This window comes from Emiliania huxleyi (genome assembly GCF_000372725.1).
Source record: "Emiliania huxleyi CCMP1516 chromosome Unknown EMIHUscaffold_13, whole genome shotgun sequence".
Classification (NCBI taxonomy): domain Eukaryota; phylum Haptophyta; order Isochrysidales; family Noelaerhabdaceae; genus Emiliania; species Emiliania huxleyi.
This window is the reverse complement of record NW_005201287.1, coordinates 1,056,837-1,080,094: the sequence shown is the minus strand read 5'-3', so window position 1 is coordinate 1,080,094 and position 23,258 is coordinate 1,056,837. Positions and strand designations below refer to the sequence as shown.

At 67.0% G+C, this 23,258-nt stretch overlaps 7 protein-coding genes across 7 annotated transcripts in view; 4 read left to right on the top strand and 3 right to left on the bottom strand.

Annotated features, from left to right (window-relative positions):
• Positions 1 to 56: 56 nt before the first annotated feature.
• EMIHUDRAFT_98324 (hypothetical protein) lies at positions 57 to 6,281 on the bottom strand (the record flags this gene model as incomplete). Its single annotated transcript, XM_005789310.1, has 1 exon — positions 57 to 6,281. One exon carries the CDS (start codon positions 6,279 to 6,281, stop codon positions 57 to 59), a length of 6,225 nt encoding a protein of 2,074 aa, XP_005789367.1.
• Positions 6,282 to 7,507: 1,226 nt separating this feature from the next.
• Positions 7,508 to 9,474, top strand: EMIHUDRAFT_201268 (hypothetical protein; the record flags this gene model as incomplete). Its single annotated transcript, XM_005789309.1, has 3 exons — positions 7,508 to 7,637; positions 7,712 to 7,888; positions 8,474 to 9,474. The coding sequence occupies 3 exons, from the start codon at positions 7,508 to 7,510 to the stop codon at positions 9,472 to 9,474; spliced, it is 1,308 nt and encodes a 435-aa protein (XP_005789366.1).
• A 606-nt stretch (positions 9,475 to 10,080) lies between these two features.
• On the bottom strand, positions 10,081 to 11,365 carry EMIHUDRAFT_201267 (hypothetical protein; the record flags this gene model as incomplete). The annotated part of the gene is made up of 3 exons (XM_005789308.1): positions 10,081 to 10,356; positions 10,438 to 10,742; positions 10,810 to 11,365. The coding sequence occupies 3 exons, from the start codon at positions 11,363 to 11,365 to the stop codon at positions 10,081 to 10,083; spliced, it is 1,137 nt and encodes a 378-aa protein (XP_005789365.1).
• Positions 11,366 to 12,593: 1,228 nt separating this feature from the next.
• Positions 12,594 to 13,927, top strand: EMIHUDRAFT_433758 (hypothetical protein). The gene has a single exon (XM_005789307.1). The coding sequence runs from the start codon at positions 12,663 to 12,665 to the stop codon at positions 13,800 to 13,802; it is 1,140 nt and encodes a 379-aa protein (XP_005789364.1). The 5' UTR covers positions 12,594 to 12,662; the 3' UTR covers positions 13,803 to 13,927.
• A 2,003-nt stretch (positions 13,928 to 15,930) lies between these two features.
• On the top strand, positions 15,931 to 16,668 carry EMIHUDRAFT_351937 (hypothetical protein; the record flags this gene model as incomplete). Its single annotated transcript, XM_005789306.1, has 1 exon — positions 15,931 to 16,668. A coding segment is annotated over one exon (357 nt), but the record flags the coding sequence as incomplete, so codon positions are not given.
• An 86-nt stretch (positions 16,669 to 16,754) lies between these two features.
• EMIHUDRAFT_433757 (hypothetical protein) lies at positions 16,755 to 17,614 on the bottom strand. Its single transcript, XM_005789305.1, has 3 exons — positions 17,372 to 17,614; positions 17,041 to 17,235; positions 16,755 to 16,960 (listed from the first exon to the last, which is right to left on the bottom strand). The coding sequence occupies exons 1-3, from the start codon at positions 17,490 to 17,492 to the stop codon at positions 16,782 to 16,784; spliced, it is 495 nt and encodes a 164-aa protein (XP_005789362.1). The 5' UTR covers positions 17,493 to 17,614; the 3' UTR covers positions 16,755 to 16,781.
• A 4,257-nt stretch (positions 17,615 to 21,871) lies between these two features.
• The window catches only part of EMIHUDRAFT_201263 (hypothetical protein), a gene marked incomplete at both ends in the record, with an annotated part of 1,728 nt that continues 341 nt past the window's right edge, over positions 21,872 to 23,258 (top strand). The window contains 4 exons of the mRNA XM_005789304.1: positions 21,872 to 22,007; positions 22,158 to 22,237; positions 22,355 to 22,795; positions 22,934 to 22,957. Of these exons, the coding sequence (XP_005789361.1) occupies positions 21,872 to 22,007; positions 22,158 to 22,237; positions 22,355 to 22,795; positions 22,934 to 22,957 (681 nt within the window). The remainder of the gene's footprint in view (positions 22,008 to 22,157; positions 22,238 to 22,354; positions 22,796 to 22,933; positions 22,958 to 23,258) is intronic.

Sequence of the window (23,258 nt, the reverse complement as noted above, 5' to 3'; positions counted from 1 at the left end):
ATGCTCTGGTGAATGAAGTCCCCCACTGCCGCGCATATGAACGCTGGGCTGACCGGCTAAGCCGAGAGCTCGAACTCCATCTCCATGAAGGTCGTGGCTGCCGGGTTCAGCTTGTGTGTTTGCGCAATGTACTGCAGCGTGCGCTTCTCGCAGTCCGTCACGCCACGTCCATCCTCGCACGCCTCTTGGCAAAGCTTCTGGGCGGCCGCCAAGTCGAGCTTGCCACCGTTGCTCTTGGACAGCTTCTCCGCCATCTCGAGCAGCTCGCGGTCGTAGTTCACCCCGTCGATTTGCTGGTAGTAGCTCTTGCCGCCCGACCGGCCTCGTTTGGAAGACGCGCCTCCAGAGCCGAGGTCGGTGTCAGACAGGCTGCGCTTCGACGATGAGCCGCTCGACGACGAGCCGCTCGCGGCCGACTGAAGGTATGCCTGCGCCTTCTTGTCGAGCTTGTACGTCTCCATGATGTAGCGGAGGGTCTCTAGCTCCGTTTCCGTCACTCCGCGACCGTCAGCGACCCGCGACTCCCAAAGGCGCTGCGCCGCCGCCGCGTCGAGCTTGCCGCCGCTCGAGAGCTCCTCCGCCATCTCGAGCACGGCGCGGTCGTACTTGACGCCGTCGATGATCTGGTAGTAGTCGTCGGACGAGCCCGACTTCTTGCGCTTCCCGGAGCCGCTGCCCGAGCCGCTGCCGCCGAGGGAGCGGCTTTTTGCGCCGCCCGCCGCCGCCAGCCCCTTGTCCATCGCGGCCTGCGCCTTCTTGTCGAGCTTGTACGACTCGGCGATGTACTGCAGCGTCGCGAGCTCGGTCGGGGTCACCTTGCCGGCGTCCTGCATGGCCTCGAGCAGCTGCTCGACCGCCGCCGCGTCGAGCTTGCCGCCGCTCGAGAGCTCCTCCGCCATCTCGAGCAAGGCGCGGTCGTACTTGACGCCGTCGATGATCTGGTAGTAATCGCCGGACGAGCCGCCACCGCCGGAGGAGGACTCCTGCCGGCTCAATGCGCGCAAGAGGTCATCGTCCATCGCGCTGAGCGTCCTCTTCGACGCGTCGTGGCCGAGGCGATCTGCTGCGGCCTTCTCTTCCGCCGACATCTTGTCTGCCGCCGACTGGGCCGCGCGCACCGCAATCTCCGCTGCCATCTCGGCGCTGCTCTGCCCAAAGCTAACCGAGCGTTGCCTCTTGCGCGGCGACGGCGCGCCCTTCATCGACTGCGCAGTCTCGTAAGCTTCGCGTTCGGCTAGCTCGGCCGCGTCGGCCTTGCGCTTGGCGGCGGCGTGTGACGCAGATTTCCTGTCCGCCGCCTCCCTTTCGGCAGCCGCCTGCTTGAGTGCTGCCGAGGCTGAGTCGCGCCACTTGCCTGCTGCGTCCGCGGCCTTGCCGTGCGCCGAGCTTTGGTCCTTTGCGAGCTTGTCGGCAGCGGCCGCATCCGCCGCCGTCTTCTTGGCAGCTGCCGCCGTCGCCGCGGCCTCGGCCTTTATCGCTGCTGCCTCCGCCTTGGCTGCTGCAGCTGCCTGCTCCTGCGCTGCCTTTTCGGCTGCCGCCGCATCCGCAGCAGCCTTCTTGGCGGCGGCCTTGTCGGCCGCGGCCTTATCTTTAGCGTCCGCGGCGTCGGCTGCAGCCTTCGCGGCAGCTTGCTGCTTTGCCTTCGCATCTGCAGACGCCTTGTCCGCTGCAGCCTTCTTGGCGGCCGCCTCCGCGGAATCCCCTGCTTTCTCCGCTGCCGCAGCCGCCTTATCGGCCGCCGTCGCTGCTGCCTTGGCAGCCTTCTCCGCGTCTGATGCGGCCTTGGCCGCTTTGGTCGCCGCGTCGGCTGCGGCGTCTGCCTTGTCCTGCGCGGCGTCGGCGAGCTTCTTGGCCTTTTCGGCCGCTGCCTCCTTTTGCTTGGCGTCAGTTGCAGCCTTGTCGGCCGCCGCTCGTGCGGCGGCGGCCTCCTTGTCGGCCTTCTGCGCCTTTGATGAGGCCTCGTCGGCCTTGGCCTTGGCAGCGGCGGCGTCTTTTGCCTGCTTGTCCGCGGCAGCCTTCTCTGTAGCCGCCTTCTTGGCCGCCGCCTCGGCCGCTGCCGCCGCCTTCGCAGCCGCCGCCTCCGCTTTGGCTTTGGCGGCGGCGGCCGCCTTGGCCTCCTTCTCCGCGGCCATGCCACCCTCCATGGCCTTTCTGGCTGCCGCCGCCTCGGCATCCGCCTGCTTCTTCGCCTTTTCCGTCTCATCGCTCGCCTGCCTCACGAGCTTCTCCGCGCCGCTGAGGTCGGCCGCCGCCCTGTCCGCCGCCGCCCTTTTGGCAGCCGCCTTGTCCGCCGCGTCCTTCTCCTTCTTGACTGCCGCGGCTGCCATGGCGTCTGCCTGCGCCTTCTCCTTGGCCTGCCGATCGGCCGCAGCCTTCTCCGCCGCTGCCTTCTTCGCAGCAGCTTCAGCTGCGCCCCTCTCTTTTGCCGCCGCCTTCTCGGCCTTGGCCACCTCCGACGCTTGCTCCTTTGCGAGCTTCTCCGCCGCCGCCGCATCAGCCGCCGCCTTTGCCGCCGCCGCCTTCTCGCTTGCAGCGCCGCTCTTGGCCTTGTCCGCCTCCGCCTTTGCCGCTTTCGCCTTCTCGTCCGAGGCTTGCTTCTCTAGCGCTGCCTTCTGAGCCGCCGCCGCCTTGTCGATCGCGTCCTTGGCCGCGACCTTTTCCTTCTCTGTTGCGGCGTCCGCCTTGGCCTTGGCGGCAGCCTGCTCCTTGGCCTGCTTGTCCGCCGCCGCCCTCTCCGCCGCCGCCTTCTTTGCGGCCGCCTCCGCTGCAGCCCGGGCCTTGTTTGCCGCGGCCTCCGCCTTTGCTTGCTCCGCCGCCTTGTCCTTTGCGTCCTTGTCTGCCGCCGCCGCCGCCGCCGCCGCCTTCTTGGCTGCCGTCGCCTCCGCATCCGCGTCCTTCTTCTTGGCGTCCGCATCCGCCTTGGCCTTGGCTGCAGCCTTGTCTTTCGCCGCCTTCTCTGCGGCGAGCTTGTCCGCCGCCAGCGTCTTCTCCGCTGCCGCCTCCTTAGCCGCACGCTCTTTGTTCGCCGCGGCTTCCGCCTTGGCGTTAGCCGCCGCCTGCTCTTTCGCCTTCTTTTCCGCGATGGCCTTCTCGGCTGCGACCTTCTTTGCCGCCGCAGCGCTTGCCTCCTTCTCCTTGGCAGCGACTTTCTCCGCCTTGGCCTGCTCTGCCGCCTGGTCCTTTGCGAGCTTCTCCGCCGCAGCTGCGTCGGCCGTCGCCCTCTTGGCCGCGGCGGCAGCGGCCGCCGCCACCTTCTTGGCCGCTGCCGCGTCCGCCTTGGCCTGCGCGGCCGCCTGCTCCTCCGCGGCCTTTTCTGCCGCCGCCGCGTCTGCAGCGGCCTTCTTGGCAGCGGCCTTCTCAGATGCTGCGAGCTCCTTTGTCTCAGCTGCCTCGGCCTTGGCCTTTGTGACGCCTTGGTCCCTCATCCGCTTCTCCGCTGCCGCCTTCTCTGCGGCAGCCTTGCGCGCCGCGGCGTCGGCCGACTTGCCCTCTTGCGCGGCCGCCTTGTCCGCCGCCGACTTGTCCGCTGCCGCCTCTTTTGCCTTCTTCTCTGCCTCGGCTGCTGCCTTAGCCGCTGCCTCTGCCACCTTCGCCGCCTTCGTCGCGCGCTCCATCGCTGCGTCCGCGTCCGCCTTGGCCTTGGCCGCATCCTTCTCCTTCGATTTGGTCGCGGCCGCGGCTTGGTCGGCTGCCTTCTTGGCGTCCCTCGCCTCCTTCTCCGCCTCGCGTGCCTTTGCGGCCGCTGCCTCGGCCTTGGTCTGCTCGCTCGACAGCTCCTTCTCTTGCTTCGCCGCTGCAGCCTTGGCAGCGGCCGCGTCCTTCGCCTGCTTGTCCGCCAACGCCCGCTCCTTCGCCGCAGCAGCCTCGGCTTTGGCGGCGGCCGCCGCCTGATCCTTGGCCTTCTTGTCAGCCGCGGCCGCGTCAGCCGCTGCCTTCTTTGTCGCCGCGGCAGCGTCGGCAGCGCCCTTCTTCTTCGCTGCTGCGTCATCCTTGGCCGCCTTGGCCGCCTTCTCCTCGGCCGCCTTCTCGGCCGCGGTCTGGTCCGCCGCCTTCTTCTTTGCAGCAGCCTTGTCAGCGAGGTCCTTCACCTTCTTCGCCGCAGCCTCCGCCTTGGACTCAGCCGCCGCCTGGTCCTTCCCCTTCTTGTCGGCGGCGGCCTTTGCTGCCGCCGCCTTCTTTGCCGCCGCGTCTGCTGCGGCGCGCTCCTTGTCGGCCGCAGCCTCCGCCTTGGCGAGCTCGGCCTGCTGAGCCTTGGCCTTCTTGTCGGCCGCGGCGGCGGCCGCCGCCGCCTTCTTCGCCGCCTCCTCCTCCGAAGCCGCAAGGCCCCTCGCAGCCGCCGCGTTCTCCTTGTTCTTGGCGATGTTGTGCGCCTGGGCAATGGCCTCCTCTGGATCCAAGCCGCCCTCGATCAGGTCGGCCACCGCGGCAATGTCGGGCTGGGGCGGTCCGGCAGCAAGCATCGCGGACGCAGCCTCAGCGGCATCCTCCGGCGACAAGCCCTCCTTGACAAAAGCGTCGATGAGCTTCTGCGCAGCCTTGGCAGCGGCAGCTCCCTCCTTGAGCGCTTGGGCCGGCGTCTTGCCCTCGCTCACCGCCTTGGCCGCCATCAAGCCAGCCACGCTTGCGGCCTCCGTAGATGCGCCACTGTCCAGGGCGGCCTGCATTGCCTGTCCTGCAACCAGTCCCTCCTTGGCCGCCTGGGCTGGTGAGCGTCCCTCGCCCACCGCTTTGGCCGCCGCCATGCCGGCCACTTGCGCCGCCTGCTTTGAGAGGCCCGCGTCGAGCGCAACCTGCGCTGCTTTGCCGGCGGCAATCCCCACTTTGGCCGCGTCAGCGGCCGACTTGCCATCGTGAATGGCCTTTGCCGCCTCGGACCCAGCGATCTGCGCGGCATCGGTCGAGAGGCCAGCGTCAAGCGCGGCCTGCGCGGCCTTGCCACCAGCCGACGCCTCCTTCATCGCTTCTGGCAAAGTCGCCCCCTCGCTGACCGCCTTGGCGGCCAACTCACCGGCAACAAGCGCTGCGTCCGTCGAAAGCCCTGCGTCGAGTGCCGCCTGCGCTGCCTTTGCCGCAGCGGCGCCCTCCTTGAGCGCCTCTGCCTGCGTCCGGCCGAGACTCACTGCAAGCGCAGCCGCCTCGCCCGCCGCCCGTGCTGCTTCTGGCGACAGACCCGCATCGAGTGCGGCCTGCGCCGCCATAGCTGCGACGGCTCCCTCCTTGGTGACGTGCACGTTGCCTGCTCCTCCCAGGTGAGTGGCATTCCAGGCCTGCACTTCCTTGACCAAGAACTCAGACGCCTTCTTGTCCATCTTGAAATGATCGACGACATAGCTGAGCGTCCGCATCTCGACAGCCGTCACATCGCCGAAATCGAGCGTCCTCTCCCGCCAAAGCCGTTGCACGTCCGCCATGGTGAGGGTCCCGCCGTTGGCGGCCGCGAGCTCCTCCGCGAGAGCGAGGATGCCGGCATCGTACTCCACTCCATCGATAACAGTGATCGGGTCCTGGCCGAGGGAGCGGCTTTTTGCGCCGCCCGCCGCCGCCAGCCCCTTGTCCATCGCGGCCTGCGCCTTCTTGTCGAGCTTGTACGACTCGGCGATGTACTGCAGCGTCGCGAGCTCGGTCGGGGTCACCTTGCCGGCGTCCTGCATGGCCTCGAGCAGCTGCTCGACCGCCGCCGCGTCGAGCTTGCCGCCGCTCGAGAGCTCCTCCGCCATCTCGAGCAAGGCGCGGTCGTACTTGACGCCGTCGATGATCTGGTAGTAGTCGTCGGACGAGCCCGACTTCTTGCGCTTCCCGGAGCCGCTGCCCGAGCCGTTGCCGCCGAGGGAGCGGCTTTTTGCGCCGCCCGCCGCCGCCAGCCCCTTGTCCATCGCGGCCTGCGCCTTCTTGTCGAGCTTGTACGACTCGGCGATGTACTGCAGCGTCGCGAGCTCGGTCGGGGTCACCTTGCCGGCGTCCTGCATGGCCCCGAGCAGCTGCTCGACCGCCGCCGCGTCGAGCTTGCCGCCGCTCGAGAGCTCCTCCGCCATCTCGAGCAAGGCGCGGTCGTACTTGACGCCGTCGATGATCTGGTAGTAGTCGTCGGACGAGCCCGACTTCTTGCGCTTCCCGGAGCCGCTGCCCGAGCCACTACCCGAGCCAGCCGCCTTGCCGCTTGCGGGCCCTGCCTCGAACCGTTCCACCGACCCACGCGAACGTTTACCCGCGCCACTCGAGGAGTCTGCGCCGGAGCCGGAGCCCCCAGCGCTTGCTTCGTGCACTGCAGTTTCCTTCTTCATCAGTGCCGCCGCAGACTTGTCCAACTTGAGTGTGTCGGCAATGTGAAGGAGCGTCCTCAACTCCACATCCCACACGCCGTCTTCGTGGCCGCGATTCCGGCCGTCCGAACGCACGTCGACCCAAAGCTTCTCCACTGCGTCCTTGCTCAACGTTCCTGCATTCTCCCTTGCAAGCCTCTGTGCCTTCTCCAGCAGCTTGCGATCATAGTTGACGCCGTCAACCTCTTTGTAGTAGCCCTTGGGCATGGTCCTGTTGGCGGAGGGTGGGGGCGGAAAGGTGAGGAACGAGTCAGGTGCGGCCAGCTGTATCGCACGGTGCAGCACTGACTCTTGAGGGCAGCGCAGCCAGCGGCGGCGAGAGACGACAACGAGTTGCGTCCGTCCCCAGAATGCGACGATTTTGATTGTTCGGGCGCGGCCGGATGATGACGGAAATGCGCCGCGGAAGCGTCGTAGTTGCGAGGGGAAGCAACAGGGCGTACGGGGTAGTCGTCACACCCTCCTGCCTCACAAGGGCGGGGCTGTCCCGGAAAGTGAGAGACGCCGGGCAGCGTGACGCATCAACGAAACCTCCCATACGTGTTCGTGGCTCCTCCTTCGCTGTCCCATCTCCTCATCTCTTTCCCACCTAGGCGGGGCAGGGGGCGGGGGGGCGGCGGGTGCGGGTGCGAGGTGCGGTGCGGTGCGTGCAATCGTGTGTTTGGCGTCATGTCGTGTGTGCCTTCGCTTGTTCCAATTAACAACGAAGTCTAGCTCAAAAAGAATTAAGTGGCGCGGCGTCTCAGTTCGACGCGAACGCCGTGTGATCGTTGTCGCACGACACCGTAAACGCCGCCGACCTCGCCGCCACGCTCTCCTAAATGCCCTCCATCGGCGACCGGAGCGAGGGGAACGAGCGCGGACCGCGCAACGGGGTCATCGTGACCGACGTGATGGCATTGCTGGAGGCGGCCGAGCTGCCGCGCGACGACCCGCAGGTTGCCGCCACACACACGGTTCTGCTGGCGCGGCTGCCACTCACTCGCATGGTGGAGCTCGCCGGGCATACGCGCGAAGGCGCGGCGCCCCTGAGGCTTGAGGGGCGGGGCGGCGCGCTCGCTCTCGAGCAGCGAGATGGATTGACCAGCTGGGTGCGTCCGCCGACGCCCGAGCAGCAGCGGCAAGGTCAGAGTGGCCGCGTCGCGCTCTTGGCTGGGCTTCGCGAAGCCGGAGTAGCGCCGCTCGCGATGCGGCAGGTCATTGCCACGGCCCTCTTCAAGGCGCGGCGCGAAGCTCGCCTCTCGCCGTCAGACGCTGAGCGCGCGCTGCCCGTTTCCTCGGGCTCCGCGCGGCCGCTGGCTGCCGAAGTTGGCGCAGGTGTGCCGCCTGTGCCAGCCTCGCCCTCAGACAGGAGAGCACGCCCTCACCGGACGCCCTCTCGCCCGCACCAGGCTGCGCGCCACCCTCTCCGCTGCGCTTTCACCCCACGAGCGACTTGCACGCGAGGGGCGGGAGGGACGAGGCGACGGGAGGGTGGCGGGGTGGCGAGCAGGAGGAGCTGGGCTTGCCGCTGCCTGCTGCGCGTCGGCGTGTGATCCTCCAGAACGGCGAGGTCGTCGGCGTGCAGGGTGCGTTGGGCGAGGGCGGATCGGGCGAGGGCGGGCCGGAGGCGGAGGCGGGCGGAGCGGAGGAGGAGGAGGAGGAGGCACACGAGCCCAGCGCCGCAGAGGAGGCGTGGGAGGAGGGCCCTCCCTCGGCCTCCTCCTCGCTCTGCTCCCCCCTCTCCAGAGGCCGCACCTCCCCCCCGCCCGCCGGCGCCTCCCTCCCCACAGCCGCAACGGGAACCGACCGACCGCGCCACAGAGGCCACCCCCACGCCAGTGACGCGGCCGCCGCCCGGCCCGCTCTCACAAACGGCTCTGCGAACGGCATCGGCCGCCTGAAGGCGCCGCCGCCTAGGCCGCCGCCTTCCGCCCCGCCTCCCGACCTGCTCCGAGGCGGACGTTCCCGCGCCTGCGACCCACCGCCTTCCTCCAAGCCGTCCTCGCTCCCCTCCTCGCTCCCCTCCTCGCTCCCCTCCTCGCTCCCCTCCTCTGCCTCGCGGCGCGAGTTCGACCTGCTGCTCTACGGCGCGTACGGCTTCACCGGACGCCTCGTCGCCGAGGCGGCGGCGCGGCGCGGCTGGCGGCTCCTTCTCTGCGGCAGGGACGGAGCCAAGCTGGCGGAGGTTGCGCGGATCGTGACGGACGCTGCTGCGGCGGCGGCGCGCGAGGAGGGGCGCGCCGCAGCTGAGGGGGCCGTGGCGCTCTCGTGCTTTTCCCTGCGCGACACGCAAGCGCTCCACGGCGCGCTGCGGCGAGCAGAGTGCGTCCTGCACCTGGCGGGACCGTACGAGGAGACCGCGTCGGCCGTCGCCAGCGGCGCCGTCCTCGCGCGCACACACTACGTCGACGTGTCTGGCGAGTGGAGGTCTGTGCAGGCGGTGCAGGCTCTCGGCGACCGCGCCGCCGCCTCGGGAGTGATGCTTCTCCCCGCCGCCGGCTTCGACTCTGTGCCGACCGACGCGCTCGCCGCCAGACTCAAGCTGCGGTGGGCCGCCTCCACGGCGGTGGTGGTTGGGGTGCTACCTGTGCGGGGGGCCCTCTCCCGCGGCACTGCCCGCGTGCTGCTGCGTGCTCGCCGTGCGGGAGAGACGCCGCTCGCGCTGGTTGGCGGCGAGGTGCAGCCTTGCTCGGGGGTCGGGCCGAGCCTGGACTTTGGGGCGCCGCATGGCGCGCTGCCAACGGCAGTGACGGCTCTCCCCGACCTCATCACCGCATCGCTGCTGCCGTCACGGGCCGGAGAGCCGCGCGTCTCCTCGCTACTCATCACGCAGGCAGGCTGGTTTGCCTCGGCGCGGCCGCACGAGGTGGAGCCGTTGCTTGAGCGTTTCGCGGCGGCTTCGGCCACAGGCCCAGACGAAAGGGTTCGCATGGCGGCCGCGGCTGTCTGCTCTGGCGAGGCGCGTGATGCTGCGGGTGGCTTGTTGGGCCGAGGCCTCCTGCGCGTGCCCGATCCGTACGACACGACGGTACTCTGCGTGGTGGAGATCGCTTCCCGCGTCCTCAGTGGCAGCGCGCCGCCGGGATTCCAGTCGCCGTCCTCGGCCTTCGGAGACATGTTGCTCGACGCTGCACTCGGCGATCGTTGCCAGTGGACCTTCTCTGATAGATGAGAGTGTTCTTATTCTCTAGACTGTATATCATCTCCTACCTAAGAGAAGTGCGGAGAGCATGTGAGACAGCACAAAGAACTCTGCCGAAAGTGACTGACCGTGATCTTGAGACTTGACGCATGACGCGCGTGCGTGGTCTCTCTCCGGGCGGGGGGTCTCTATCGCTACGATCACGTATCGTTAGTCGTGTTACCCTTGGCCTTACCGCTATAATTCAACTAGTAGCGGCTGCTGGGGCCCAACAAGCTCGAGCAAGGCGCGGCGCGCTCGAGCGTCGACCGTCGTCCGTCGAGGCGCTCGATCGCATTATCGGCGGCGTGTGTGCGCGCGGAAGTTTGTGTATGTAGCTATTAACTGTGCGTCCACTGACACACCACTCAGTCTCTCGATCGTTCGCCCGAGCAGCCACAATGTTCTCGCCTTCTTTGGTGACATCGTGACGGAAGCTACGGCTCTACACCTACTCTGACCCCTCCGGCGTGTCCAGCTCACGGGCCAGCCCTCCAAGGAATTCGCGAGCAGAGTGTGCGCGCGGGATCAGCGTCAACAACTCAGCACACAGCCGACCGCACACAGTGCCAGCAAGCCCCAACAGGGCTGGCGTTCTTACCGACGAAGAAACTTCACCGCGATGGCAGCGGCCACGATAGCGGCAGCAGCCAAGGCAACTTCGGTTCCGGACACCGAAGCATTGCCGCGAATCTGTTGAACGGCGTGTGCCGCTGCTGCCTTGCCAGCAGCGACCGCTTCCGCGCCAGTCTTCCCATCGATGATCGCCGAGGCAGCTGCCTTACCCGCAGCGGCAATGGCGCTCTCTCCCTTGTAGCCGGCATGGTACACTGCCTCGGCTGCGCTTGCCGCTGCTGCAGCGGCCGCTGCTGCCTGTGCCTCGGTGGTGTTGGCCATGATTGCCGCTCCGGCGGCGGCGGCGGCGGCCTTTGTCTGGGCTAGGCAGAGCTCGACGAGTGCTTGCGATTGCAGAGGGAACTCGTAGGTGTCGGCAACAGCCTTCGTCGCACCGGTGACCGCCCGAATGAGCTTGGCGAGGCGCGACGGCTTCACCTCCTCTGGCTTGCCGTCGGCGACGGCGAAGCCCACAATTTCGCCCACCTCCCCCATTGCGATCCCCGCCATCGGAGTGTTGTGGTACTTGCTGCCCTCGGGAAACTCTTCTCGCATTGAGTAGGCAGCTTCCCCCGCGGCCCTGCTTGCCGCCGCCGCCTGCTTGCCTGTGTAGCCTTGGGCAATGATTTTGCCCGCCACCTTGCCTGCGATGGGGCAATTGGCGTGAGCCTCAGCTGCGATGGGGTGATTGGTGACTGCAACGGGGTACACTGCCTGCGATGGGGTAATTGGTGTGAGCCTCAGCCGCCGCCACCGCAGCCACTGAGGCAGCCGTGCCAGCGAGCATCGCAACATGCGTGGGCACGCCGGAAAGGATGGCCGATATTGCAGCGTCGACGGTCACAAATAGCAGCGAGCTCAGCTTTCCTCCACCCACCGAGTCCGCCATCCTCTCTTGCTTCTCCTTGGTGGTGAGAGCAAGCGCAACGATGCGCTTGCCCGCGTCAGCAGCCTCCTCGGCAGTCTGGCCGCTCATGATGGCAGCGCCCGCGGCCCGTGCAGCAGCAACAATTGCCCACTTAGCGGTCGACCCTCCACGAATCGCCGCTTGCCCCGCGGCCACCCCAGCCTCGTAGATCTTATCCACGTCCGCCTGCGACTTACCTTCCAGGCGTGCCGTCTGAGCCATCCACCCAGCGCCTACGATAACTTCGCGATCCTCGCTCGCTTGTTCCGACGCCTCGAGTGCCTTTGCAATCAAGCTCTCTGTCTCGCGTCGTTCCAGCGTCGGGATGCTCGGTTCACCGGCTCCCGACCCCCGAGCCATATTGCAATATGTCTGCGAAACGCGAAAGCCCGACGCCGATTAGAGTCGCGCAATTTTTTTCTTGTAAAATTCGAATGTTGGTGCCAGCACGCGCCGTCGGCACCTGTCTTGTGCCTGTCGGCTGTGCCTGTCGGCTGTGTGTGTGTGTGTGTGTGTGTGTGTGTGTGTGTGTGTGTGTGTGTGTGTGTGTGTGTGTGTGTGTGTGTGTGTGTGTGTGTGTGTGTGTGTGTGTGTGTGTGTGTGTGTGTGTGTGTGTGTGTGTGTGTGTGTGTGTGTGTGTGTGTGTGTGTGTGTGTTGTGTGTGTGTGTGTGTGTGTGTGTGTGTGTGTGTGTGAACAAGATTTGAGGTATAGCTCCCAACCTTCACCGGAGGCGGACTGCACGACTGCTGATGCGACTCGTGAGTGCCACATGGGTTTCTCCACATCAAACACACACAAGTAGAGAGAGTAAGCTAAAAGTACGTACACAAGAGAGAGAGAGACGTACACAAGAGAGAGTAAGCTAAAAGTACGTACACAAGTACAAGTACTCGAAAGTACAAGGAGAAGACGAGGCTCTTGGCGCCCCACACGGCAACTTCGAACACTTCACTCTCGCGGTAGATCGCTGGCCCCCATCGGGTGAGGAGTATGCCATCCACCAAGGATGCTATACGGGAAGCATTCGCCGCGTGCGACGCCGACGGCAGTGGAGGCATTGACATGTCGGAGTTCCCGAAGGCAGCCACAGACGGAGGCGGGCCGTGACAGGGAGACATGCCATCGGATGATCATGATTGGCTTGGCCACTGTAGGTGTTGGAAATGCTTGGCATGGCGGCCGAAATGGCAGAGCCCATGATGGCTGTTGCCGACACAGACGGTGACTCAAAGGTGAAGCACATCCCTAGCCGCCTTGCACGCTCTGCATCCCCAGAACGCACTTCTCGTGGCGGGGCCCCTCATTCCTCGTTTCTTTCCCCCCTCTAGGATACGCCTGTGGTGTGCCCCGTGTGGCACCCCGACCTGTTGTCTCACCCTGGCTCCCAAGATCGTTTTGGTCGTCACATTGATCATTGTGACCCCCGACGTCGTCAAATGTCGCTCGCCTGTCCTTCCCCCCGTTCTCGTCTGGGAATCTCATCTTATGCTTGAGGCTAAGGAGTGCCTAATGTCGCAGAGGAAAGAAAAATTATTAACAACGAAATCGCCACTTGGCGAAATTTTTTTTCGGTCCCTCCTTGCGAGGCCGGCTCGCGCTTCCGTCCTCGAGCTCTCGGTCTGGTGCGGCTGCGAGCCGAGAACCTCTTAGACCCCATGGTAGTCTTGGAGCTCGCCCTCGCCACTGCGGCCGTCTCAGGGGCAGCGATGCTCGGGACGTGGTTGCTCGGCGGCGATGATGTGCCCTGGCCGCCTGCACCACCCTCGCAGCCGGCGCCACCGGCTCCGCCGCCGGGGCCACCTGCACCGCCGGATCCTCCGCACCCGCCTCCGTCTCCACCGCAGCCACCCCGGCCGCCACCATCGCCGCCGCCGCCGCCCGACCCTCCTCTACCGCCTCCGCCGCCGCCGCCTCCGCCGCCTCCTCCTCCGCCGCCGCCAGACCCACCGCCGCCGCCGCCGCCGCCGCCGCTCCCACCGTTCGACCCGGACAGCCCGCTGCGCTTCACCGTCGACCTAGTCGACCTGGTGAGCGAGCCCGATGACATGCACTGGTGGGGCGTCACTGCGTGCGGCAACTACTGCGGCGTGCGCTGGTGCGGCGGCAGCCCCGTGCGCGAGCGGTACGGGCCGCGGGACCACTTCGCCTGCAACTTCTCGGTGGAGCCGGCGTTCTGCGCGGACGGCTGCTGCCGCGAGCACGACCGCTGCTGCGGCCTCGCCAACGACACGAGCAGCTGCGACCACAGCATGATCGAGTGCCAGCAGCGGTGCGACGCAGAGGACCTGCTGCTCAACCGGTCGCACCAGTGCGACATGGCCGCCACCGCGATCGCCGCGGTCTCGTCGGTGGGGCTCTGCTGCGGCCGGCCGTGCGGCGCCGACATGTCCGAGTGGGACGCCACCGTCGTCGACACCGTCCAAGGCGCGCTCAAGGGGTGCATGGCGGGCTGCGCTGCTGGCGGCGCCGCGGCGGGCGGCATCGGCTGCGCGCCGGGCTGTGTGGGCGGCGGGGTGGTGGCGGGCGTGGCGGCGTGGCACGACTGGCCGCACGCGGCGCTTCCCCACCCGGGCTGGGCCGTGCTCAGCCTCCCGATCCCCTTTGTGCCCTACTGGCAGCGCTCCGAGCCGGCCGCTGCCGCCGCCGCCCCGCCGCCCGGCGCGACCCTGCTGCTCCTCCCGCTGGCGGTGCTCGCCGCTGCCGTCGCCGCCGCGCTCGCCGCCAAGCGGCACCGGAACCGGAGGCAGCGGCGGCCCCAGCCCAGCGAGACGGTTGGCGTTGTGGGCTTGCTGTGATCTCTCGGGGTACGTGTGCGCGTGCGTGTGCATCAGTGGGTGGTGTGTAGGGAGAGGGTGCGGCCCCGTGTTGGAGAGAGAGGTGCACGTGGAGCATGGCGTGTGCCGAATAAATAAATAGAGCAGCCACCTCCAGGAGAGATGGGCGACGCACGAACACAGTCACAGACGGGGGCACCACCACCAGAGTGCGCACCCCGCCACCCCGCCCCGCTCGCGGCGTGCATCACACAGGTGGACTGAGTGACTCCTCGGGTTTCTGGGGACTCTTGACAGAGGTGTGCTAGTCGCTATTCTCCGACAAGTCCGACATGTCTGACGGGCAGTTCGGGCTCGAGCGAGAGCCGCGGTCGCGGTCGCGGCCAGCGCGCGGGGCCTGGCTAGGGCTGCCGGGGGTGATCTCAACCCACGCGCCGGAGCGCGCGTGGTGCGCAGCGGGGGTCGGGAACCTGTTTTGGCGGTAGTTCCGACGCCGGCTTCCACAATGAGTTCTGAGCGTCGCCGGTCGCTCTCCCAGGACCTACTGTCCGAGATATCGGCTGGCCGCTCCCTAAGACCTGTGCCGCCCGCCACCGATCCGAGCGCCAAGACCATGGCTCGCGGGATTCTGCTGCACGAGATTACCGCCCGAGGCAAGGCCCGAGCTGGCGACCAAGGAGGAGACTCAGCCGATCTGGCTTCGCCCGGGAGCGTGCGTGCCGCCACGCTCGAGGCCGCGGCCGCTGCGGCCGCGTCCCTCTCCGACGGAGAAACGGTCCGTAGCGGCTGGCTGCAAAAGCGCTCCCACGGACTTGCTGGGTGGCAGAAGCGCTTCATCGTCCTGACGCCGTCTGCGCTCGTCATCGCACACCACTCCACGCCCCACGCGGCCGCCAGGTGCTTCGCTAGCAGCAGTAGCAGTGGCAGTAAGCAACTCTTAAAGAAGCGAGCCACCTCGCTACTAAACGCTAGGTGCCTCGCTCTCTCGGCTGTGGAGAGCGTCCTCCCGAGCACAAGCTCCCCGAGCGATATTATCATCCAAGTAACGGGGATGCGGCAGCTGACGCTGCGGGCTTCGAGCGCTGCAGAGGCGGCGGCGTGGGTGGGCGCTGTGCTCAAGGAGCGGCTGCGCCGCCAATCCGAGACCGAGCCTCCGCTGGGAACCGCACGTATTGCAGACCTCCTGGAGGGCAGCCCACTTGGCCTCGTCGCGCCCACCGTCTCACTCGCCCCGAGAGGCCCAGCGCACGAGGCGCCCCCGCATGGGCATCCGGCCGGCGGGGCGGCCGGGCTGTCGGACGTGCTCTCCGAGATCGCGCGCCGGCTTGGGGAGGCGCCCGCGGTGTTCGAAAAGGTTGTGGCCAAAGTTGTGCTCGAGATCGAGTCGCCCATTCCAGACGTCATTGCCGTGTGCGGCGTCGGCGGGCGGACGGCGGAGCTGATGCGCTGGTCACATCCGCGCGTGCTGGTGCCCGCCCTCGAGGCCGCCTCTGAGCTCTTCGGCGACCGCGTCTCCGCGTCTCTGGACGGCGGCAGCTGGACGATGCAGGTCAGCATCGAGGAGGGGGTCTCTGTGCTCCACCGTGTGTGGGCGTCCGCCGCCCTGCGCAGGGCGGGCGCCTCGGGCCCGACGAGCTTCTTCTTCCAGCTCGAGCTTTCCCTCTCGCTGGGCGCCTCGCTCGGCGCGGTCAGACAGGCCCGCGTTCAGATCTGCGACTATTGCGCCGAGGGGGTCGACGCGGCGGCGAAGGAGGAGCTGGTCTGCGTGCTTCGGCCGCTGCTGCCGCCGCACCTCGAGTACCACGTCCTCTGGCGCCGCCCGCTCGGCGAACAGTGCGTCCACCGCGACCTGCCCCGCCTGATGAGGGGCCTAGCCGTGCGGTGCCATGCCCGCGGCGAGACGCTGTACGAAGACGACGGCCGCTGGCGGGAGTCGCCCGCCTCGCAGCTCGCCTGCCTCGGCCAGCTCTTGGGAAGCCTGTCTCGCAGGCTCGACCCGCCGGCCGTGTCGGCCGCGATCTGCGACGGTTGGGACGGTTGGCTCCGCGAGGCCGTGCCCGTGGCGGAGGGCGAGCTGCCCGACAAGCTACAGGCCCTCTTCTCCCAGCCCTGGCTGCCGCCCACGAGCGCGGCCCTCGCGGTGCTGCGCTGCATCAGCCAGTCGATGGTGGCGCCCGCCGTCAAGGCGCTGCACCGCTCCGTCTACTCGCTCGCGCGCTACCGCGACCTGCGCGGCGAGTGGCGCGTCTCCGTCGACATCGAGAGGGACGGCCGCGTGACGGTGCGGCACGACAAGTGGGAGCAGGCCGCCGACGCCAGCCCCCTCGCCTTCTTCAAGTTCCGGTGGTGCCTCGCCCTCACCTTCGACGCGCGGGTGGCCTCGATGCTCGCCGCCACGGTCTCTGTGGTCGACTTCGCCTTTGGGCCCCGCACCGAGCCGGAGCAGGAGCGGCGCGTCCGCGCGCTGCTCCGCCCCTGGCTCGCCCCCGGCGTGCCCTACCAGCACGTGTGGGCGTCGCTCGACCCGGCGCTCAAACCTCGACGCATGTAGGAACCCTTCCTCGAGTACTCGTCGTCGATGTATAGTCGAGCCGCCCGAGCCCCCGCCCCCCCCCGGGCGTGCTAGCATTCGGCTACTCTCAGCGGGGAGGGAGGCAGCGGCCGGGCAGCAAAGTAGCAATGCCCAGATATTCCGTCTACTCTATCGATCTCTCACCGCTCTTTCACGTTTCAGAGAGCGGTCGTGTTTTCCCAGAGTGACGCAGTGTGTAGTGTGGGCGTGGTGAGAGCTGAGTGGCTGAGTGTGTGAGAGCTGACGCGCGCGCTCGCCGCCCCATTCCATGCCATGTGATGAGGTTTTCGTTTTACGTATAACGTAATTTGCCATCTCGTGCGCTCACTGACACACGACAGCTCAGAGTCGACGTCACTCTCCTCTGTCAAGAGCACGCTCTCTCACCCGGTCTCTCTCTCTCTCTCTACCATTGACAAGGTTAGAACTCAAAGGTGGAGCTCGTCGCTAGGTCCTCCCCAGGCGGCCTCCACGATAAACATCTGCAGCTGACGTAGCCAAAGAGCCACGCGCGCGGCCTGCACTGCGCCGAGAGGGACGCGTCGCACACGCTCGCCATGATGACCGAGTTGGAGGCGCCCGCGGCGAGGTGCCACATCGTGTGCGCCTGCGGCGAGCGCGGGCGCGGCGTGAGCGCGGGAGGCCCTTCTGGCGCCGACCGCGGGGGCAGTGCGAGGGACGGCGCGCCCAGACATAAGTGGTGTAGTCCTGCCTCCACATCGCCCGGACCGAGATGCCGTAAAAGGAGAAGGAGCCCGCGATGAGGGCGACCGTGCACCACAGGCCGAGGGAGACGAGGGAGGTACAAATCATGAAGACAGACAGGCTCCTCGCCAGCAGCCGGTCCGCGACGTGCCACCACGAGTCCTGCCCCGTGTGCACCTGCGGACAATGAGGGCGGCCGCTTCGAGGAGCGCACGCACGCGACGAGCGCGCGCGCGGCCGATGCAGTGCGCTCGCAGACGCAGTGCGCGCCCACAGTGCGACCTCACACTTTCGCGCATCTAGGCGGCCTGGCGTAATCGCTGAGGAGAGAGAGCGCGCACTGCACAGGCCACATCGGCCAAGCGCCCCAGAGAAAGGGCGCGAAGAAGGCGAGGCACGAGAAGGCCACTGTCACAGATCGCTGCGGCAGCCATCCGAGCTTCGTCTTTGGGCTCAGAAAGCCCGGCACCGCATCCTCCGCACCGAGCCAGGCGGCCTCGTCCTCCGTCTCTGGCAGGTCGGGCGTGAGGGAGCGCGAGGGCGACGATATCAACTTGGACGTCGAGTCGCTGCGGTGCACCTCGGTGGCGAGGGCGGTCCGCATTCGGCAGCACTCCCTCGAGGTTCTCGAGGTTGATATCTTCTGGCCGCGTTGGGTGTTTGTATCTTCTGCCCGCGTTGAGGGTGGGCTGGATCAGAAGCGCACCTCTTGCGGGGGCGGGCAGTCTCGCAAAAACAATTTTTTCATTGACAACAAAGCGTGCCTTGTCAGGAGCAGGAGAGCCCCACCTGTCCCCCTGATCGTCCTTCCAAAATCCTGCTCGTGCAGGTGGGGACCCTGTCCTCCTCCCCCTTCCTCGTCTGGCTTTCTCTGTTTTCTTTCTTTCTTTCTTAAAGCGTGCCGCCGCCCCTCTGCCACCCCTGTGTCAGTGTGCCTGTGGTAGTGAGAGACTGCCAGCGGGAAGCTGGAGGCAGGTCGCTAGACTGAGATGAGACCGCCAGTGGAGTTGGGAGTCCACCGTGCACCGCGCTGCGAACCTGTCGTGTCCCTTGTCAGGAGCAGGAGAGCCCCACCTGTCCCCCTGATCGTCCTTCCAAAATCCTGCTCGTGCAGGTGGGGACCCTGTCCTCCTCCCCCATCCCTCGTCTGGGTTTGTCTGTTTTCTTTCTTTCTTAAAGCTCCCTCGCACAACACTGGGCACGGGACTGGCGCGCACTGGCACTAACTCTAACACAGGTACACCACGGGAGCCGCCTAAGCGACTCCTGCGAGGGTGGCGAGGCACTTAGGTCTTAGCTCCGTGCACCCTGGAAAAGAAAACCGCGAAGACGCATGAAGGTTGCAGCGAGAATCGGCGAGGGACTGCGAAGGGAGATAGAAAGAGGCAGACGACCAAGCACCAAGGGTTAGGGTGGGCGACGGCTAGCACCACACTCCTCTCCTTAAAATCCCTGTGTGGTGGCGGCGTGCCGTCCTCCCATCCCTCCCTTGGTTGTCTGTTTTCTTTCTTTTCTTTCTTTTAGAAGACCGCTGCTTCAGGCGGCGAATGGAGGAGAAGAGGGCGCAGTCGACGAATGGAGGGGGCGAGGGGGGGCGGCAGTCGCCGTTGTCGTGTCTGACTCGGAGCACGGAGGCTCTCGGAGGAGGAGTTGGAGGTGCTCCGCCTCCGGCAACCTGGCCTGATTGAGCAGCTCGCCGCCGTAGTCACTCAACGTGCATGCGTGATCGAGCTTGAGGGAGGAGCTCCGCTCACGATTCGGGGCCGGCAAAGTAATCAAAAGCAAAGCGCCGCCACGCTTGAGCACTTGAGCACTGGATAGGGGTCGATTCCGCATTGGTACGGGACCCCTCGGATCGTCTCCACCAATACCTGCCACCCAGGAGAGAGAGAGCTTTTCTGGAAAGTGTTGGTGTACGCAATAATGGGGGGACAGGGTGGTTGTTCTCTCTAGCTGTCTAGCTCTTAGGACTTAGCATGAGCTGCGACCTGTCTCTCTCGAGGTTCTCGAGGTGGATATGCTTTGGCCGCGTTGGGTAGCGAGCATTGGTGTGACGCGGTCCACGCAGGCGTGTTTTCTGGCGGCCGACCGTCAGTGCACGGAGTTGCCCCTTCTCCGACTGCCCCGGCTAGTTTCCGAGGTCGCGCGGGGCTGACCCCTGCGTCCCCCGGGACCTAGCGCCGGTGGGTTGGAGGGGGCTCGCTGCAAGGGAGGGCGGTGTAAGAAGCCGATCCCCGTAGTCCGCCCCACTCCTCCCCATCGGGCCGCATAAGCGGCCGCGCCTCGCAGATTCGTTTCTCGCGCCTGGGTCAGGCGCGCAGGGCATCCCCCGGGTCGCTCGACCAGCGATCCGAAGAGTGGCCGCTATGCGAAGGAAAGAGCGGGGCCCTCGGGGTACGCCTCCGTCCGGCCCCCTCCGAGGGGGGAAGGGAATTGCGGGGTCCCCACGGGCGCCTCTCTTCGGCCCTCCCGAGGGGGGGAGGGGAGCAGGGGGGTGGGGGCATCGGGGCGGTGGGGAGGGGACGGTCTCGGTTTCGTGGGTCTAATACTTGCCTTTCGGGGAGGGGCCTCCGGCCGTGCTAGCGCAGTGGCGCCCGCTCGACATCTTCCCCTCCTCCCCTCGAGGCAGCGAGTAGGCAGCGAGAGGAGGAATCGAGCGCCTATTTGTCGATTGGGAAAAGGGCGATCTGGAGGGGGCGGAGGGGTGGGGCGACTGGTGGGAAGGAGGGCGTGCGGGCGGGTGGGCAGGCGGGCGGGGCGGGGCGGGGAGGGCGGGCGGGGCGGGAGAGAGCAGCAGCAGTGGCGGCAGCACTAGCAGCAGCAGCAGCAGCAGCAGCAGCAGCAACAGCAGCAGCAACAGCAGCAGCATTAGCGGTGGCCTCGCCTCCTGTGGTGTCTACCTCTTTCAGTCTATCTAGGCGGCCGCAAGGTTAATATACCAAATAATGGTGTCAAAACACCGGGGGTGGTTGGCGCGCATGCCTGCCGCCATCGCGGCTGGCGCCTCGTCGTCGAGCGCCTCCCCTTGTGCCGCCGGGCGGATCGAGTTGGACCCCTCCCCACCTCGTCGAAGGCGTCGCAAATTCTCATCTCGTCCTCGTCGTCGCTGACCGGGCCGCATTGAGGCCTGCCGCCAGCGGTTGAGAGATCCGCCTCCCCCTCGAGCTGCCTCTCCATTTCCACGTCGTCGCTGGTTGGCGCCGCTTCCTCCGCTCGCTGCGCCTCCTTTGTGGCGCTCCTCCGGTTGAACCTCCGCCTCTGCCAGCGCCCTCTATTCCCTGGTCTGTCACTTGCCCCTCCCTCCTCCTCGTCCCCTCCGCTCGCTCTCCGCTCCTGCTCCTCGCTGGCCTCCGCCCCCTCCTCTCCGCGCAGCCTCCTTTCTATCGTCTGGCCTGCCATACCGAGCGGCGAGCGCATTCTTCCTCGCCGCCTCCTCTGCGGCGTGACCGTGAAGTATGTCTGAGGTTGCATCGCCAGCGTCCAAGATCTGTCCCCATACTTCCCGAAGGACGTGGCGTAGTGTCGCGAAGGGTTGCTCGTCCCACGCGGTGCTGCAGATGGGGCATTCCTTGAGGGCGACCGCGATGGGGAATTTGTCCGCCCGCAGCATCATTACGGCTCCGAGTTCAGAGGGGTTTGTGGAACTGTGCTGGCCCTCGCCACCCGAGCTGGAGATGCGGATGACTGCTGTCCATTTGCTAGCCTCCCGCCAGGCCTCACCGAGATTCGGTCTCCAATCTCTGTCCCAGTCGAGTCGAGGTAAGTCTCTGGGTCTCCAATCGCCGGAGTCGTCGTAACCCGCATCCAAATCGCTTGGCGATCCACCTCTGGACGCCGTCTCTGGCCAGGTCGTGTGCACCGGTCGCGCCCCGGCTGTCGTGGAGAAGATTCCGTTCGCCCGTCCTGCTCCGTGGTTGCCGTTCTCGAGCTTCGCGTATCTGACGAGACACGACCCGGGGCTCGGGTATGTGTCCTTGGGCGCGTCGAATCGGTGGGCGTCGGCAATCGCGTCGGCGTAGGCGTTGGGGATGATTCCTACGTGACTCGGAATCCAGAGGAGCTTGAGGCTTCCTAGTTTGTCTCATTTCGCAAGCGCAATCTGCTCCATGTCTTGAGCACTTGAGCACCGGATAGGGTCGATTCCGCATGGTACGGGACCCCATGTCTTCTCTCCTCGGCCTCGCACGTATAGCTTGAGGGCTCCTCGCCTTCCATGCTGCGTCCACCGATTGGCCAACCGGTCTGCTGTCGATTAATACTAGGAGTCGGCTCTGATCTCCGCTGTCTATCCCTTGCTGGCTCTCTCGACGCATTCCACGAGGGCCTTCGTCTCTGCATCCTGCGACGAGCTTTCGGTCGGTAGCGCCCCACCCCACGTGGCGTAGGTGCCATCGGAGCGCGTTAGGTACACGCTGCGACCTGTTTGTTGTTTGATATTGTTGTTTGCCCGACCTCTTTTCTAGCACTAGCCCCTTTTGAAGCAACACCTTAACTTTTAGGCCCTCCAAATTCAAGCTGCCGAGCCCAATCTTGTTGGTCTGCCGAGCCCAATCTTGTTGGTTTTCAAAAATCTCTCTCTCTCCAAATTCGAGAAGAAAGTGAGAGAAAGTTTTTGTTTGAAAGTGAAAGAGACGATGTTTTGTTAAGAGACGACGACCAGACGATTCGGGTCGGAGCGTAGCGGAGTCGGCCCCGAATTTAAAAAGGGGTTTAGCCTCCAAGAACGCCTCCCGGCGCAGAGCCCCCCCCCCGGAGGGATGCTCAACCGCTCCACGCCACGCGGCGCCGGTATTATTTTTCGCGAAACAGCGCGATGGCGGCCTCAGAAGTCGCGGCCATCACGGGTCTGAGCGAGGAGGCGAGCCAGTCGCTCCTCGACGCGGCGGGCGGCAACCTGGAGGTTGCCGTCCAGCTCCACTTCGACCAAGAGGACAGCGCCGCCGGAAGCAGTGCTGCGGCGCGCAGCGGCGGCGGCGGCGGCGGCGGGGAGGCGCACGGTGACGGCGGCGATCCGGCGGCGCGCCCGCCGGCGCGCCAGCCTCCCGCCGCCGCCGCCGGTAGCGGCGCCGGCGTGCTCGACTTCCTCAGCTACGTCGGAGGCCTCCCGGGCTTTTCTCACCTCCGCCTCCTCTTTGTCGGCCTTGGGCGGCTGCTTCAGCGCACCGGCCTGCTCTCGCTGGTGCTCCCCGTCGCCGACCTCCTCCTCCTCACACCGCTGCGCCTCCTCGGCTTCCTGGCGCCGCCGCCGCGCGAGTCCGCCGCCGAGGCCGCCGCGCGCTTCACCGCCGAGTTTGAGGAGCTGCACGGCGAGACGCACCCGCGCTTCTTCCGCGGGAGCTGCTCCGAGGCGCTGTCGCGAGCGCGGAGGGAGGCCAAGTTCTGCCTCGTCTACCTCCACTCCGCCGCCCACCCCGCCGCCGCCTCCACCTGCGACGAGCTGATTGCGAATGCGCTCTTTGCCGCGTTTGTGGACGAAAACTTTGTCTTTTGGGTGGCAGATGACGCGACAGCGGACGGGCGGGCGGTGCGGCAGGCGCTGCGGCCGCGCGAGCTGCCCACGCTCGTCGTGCTCGCGCAGGCCGAGGGCGCCGGCCGGGGTCGCGGCGCGCAGGCGCTGGCTCAGGTTGCCGGCGTGCGGCTGCGCGACGTGGACGGGACGGTCGCCGCCTTGTCCGAGACGCTGCAGACGTGGGCTCCGCTGCTCGAGGAGGCGCGGGAGGAGCTGACGGCGCGCGCGGTCGACCGGGCAATCATCCAGGAGCGAGCGGCGCTCGGGCGACCCACCCCTCCCCGCCCTGCAAGGCGCACGGCGCACCTCCCCCTCCCCCTCCCCCCCCAGGAGCAAGCGAGCGAGTACGAGCGGGCGCTCGCAGAGGACCAGGCGCGGGAGGAGGCAGAGGTGGCCGCCGCCGCCGCCGCTGAAGAGGCCGAGAGGGCCGCCGCCGAGGCGGCCGAGGCTGCCGAGGCCGAGGCGGCTGGCCCAACCAGGTGCTCCGAGCCTTGCGAGACATGTCCAGGACATGTCCACGGCGCGCCCGTAGGCGGCTGGCGCAGAGGCGGCGGCGGCGGCGCGGCGGGAGGCGCGGCTGGCAAAGGCGGACTGCCTCCCGGCGGAGCCTGCGGCGGGGTCCGGCGGTCCTTCCCTGGCGGTCTAGCTGCCGGACTGTCGACCGTTGATCCGCCCCTTCCCTCCCGAGGCT

Bases quoted from the DNA above. Each gene is read 5' to 3' on its own strand.
- EMIHUDRAFT_433758 (XM_005789307.1), top strand. From the start codon at position 12,663: ATGGTAGTCTTGGAGCTCGCCCTCGCCACTGCGGCCGTCTCAGGGGCA.
- EMIHUDRAFT_433757 (XM_005789305.1), bottom strand. From the start codon at position 17,492: ATGGCTGCCGCAGCGATCTGTGACAGTGGCCTTCTCGTGCCTCGCCTT. The intron at 17,236-17,371 runs GCCAGGCCGCCT...CATTGTCCGCAG, and splicing joins TCTCTCTCCTCAGCGATTAC to GTGCACACGGGGCAGGACTC. The intron at 16,961-17,040 runs GCGCGCCGTCCC...CGCTCGCCGCAG, and splicing joins ACTACACCACTTATGTCTGG to GCGCACACGATGTGGCACCT.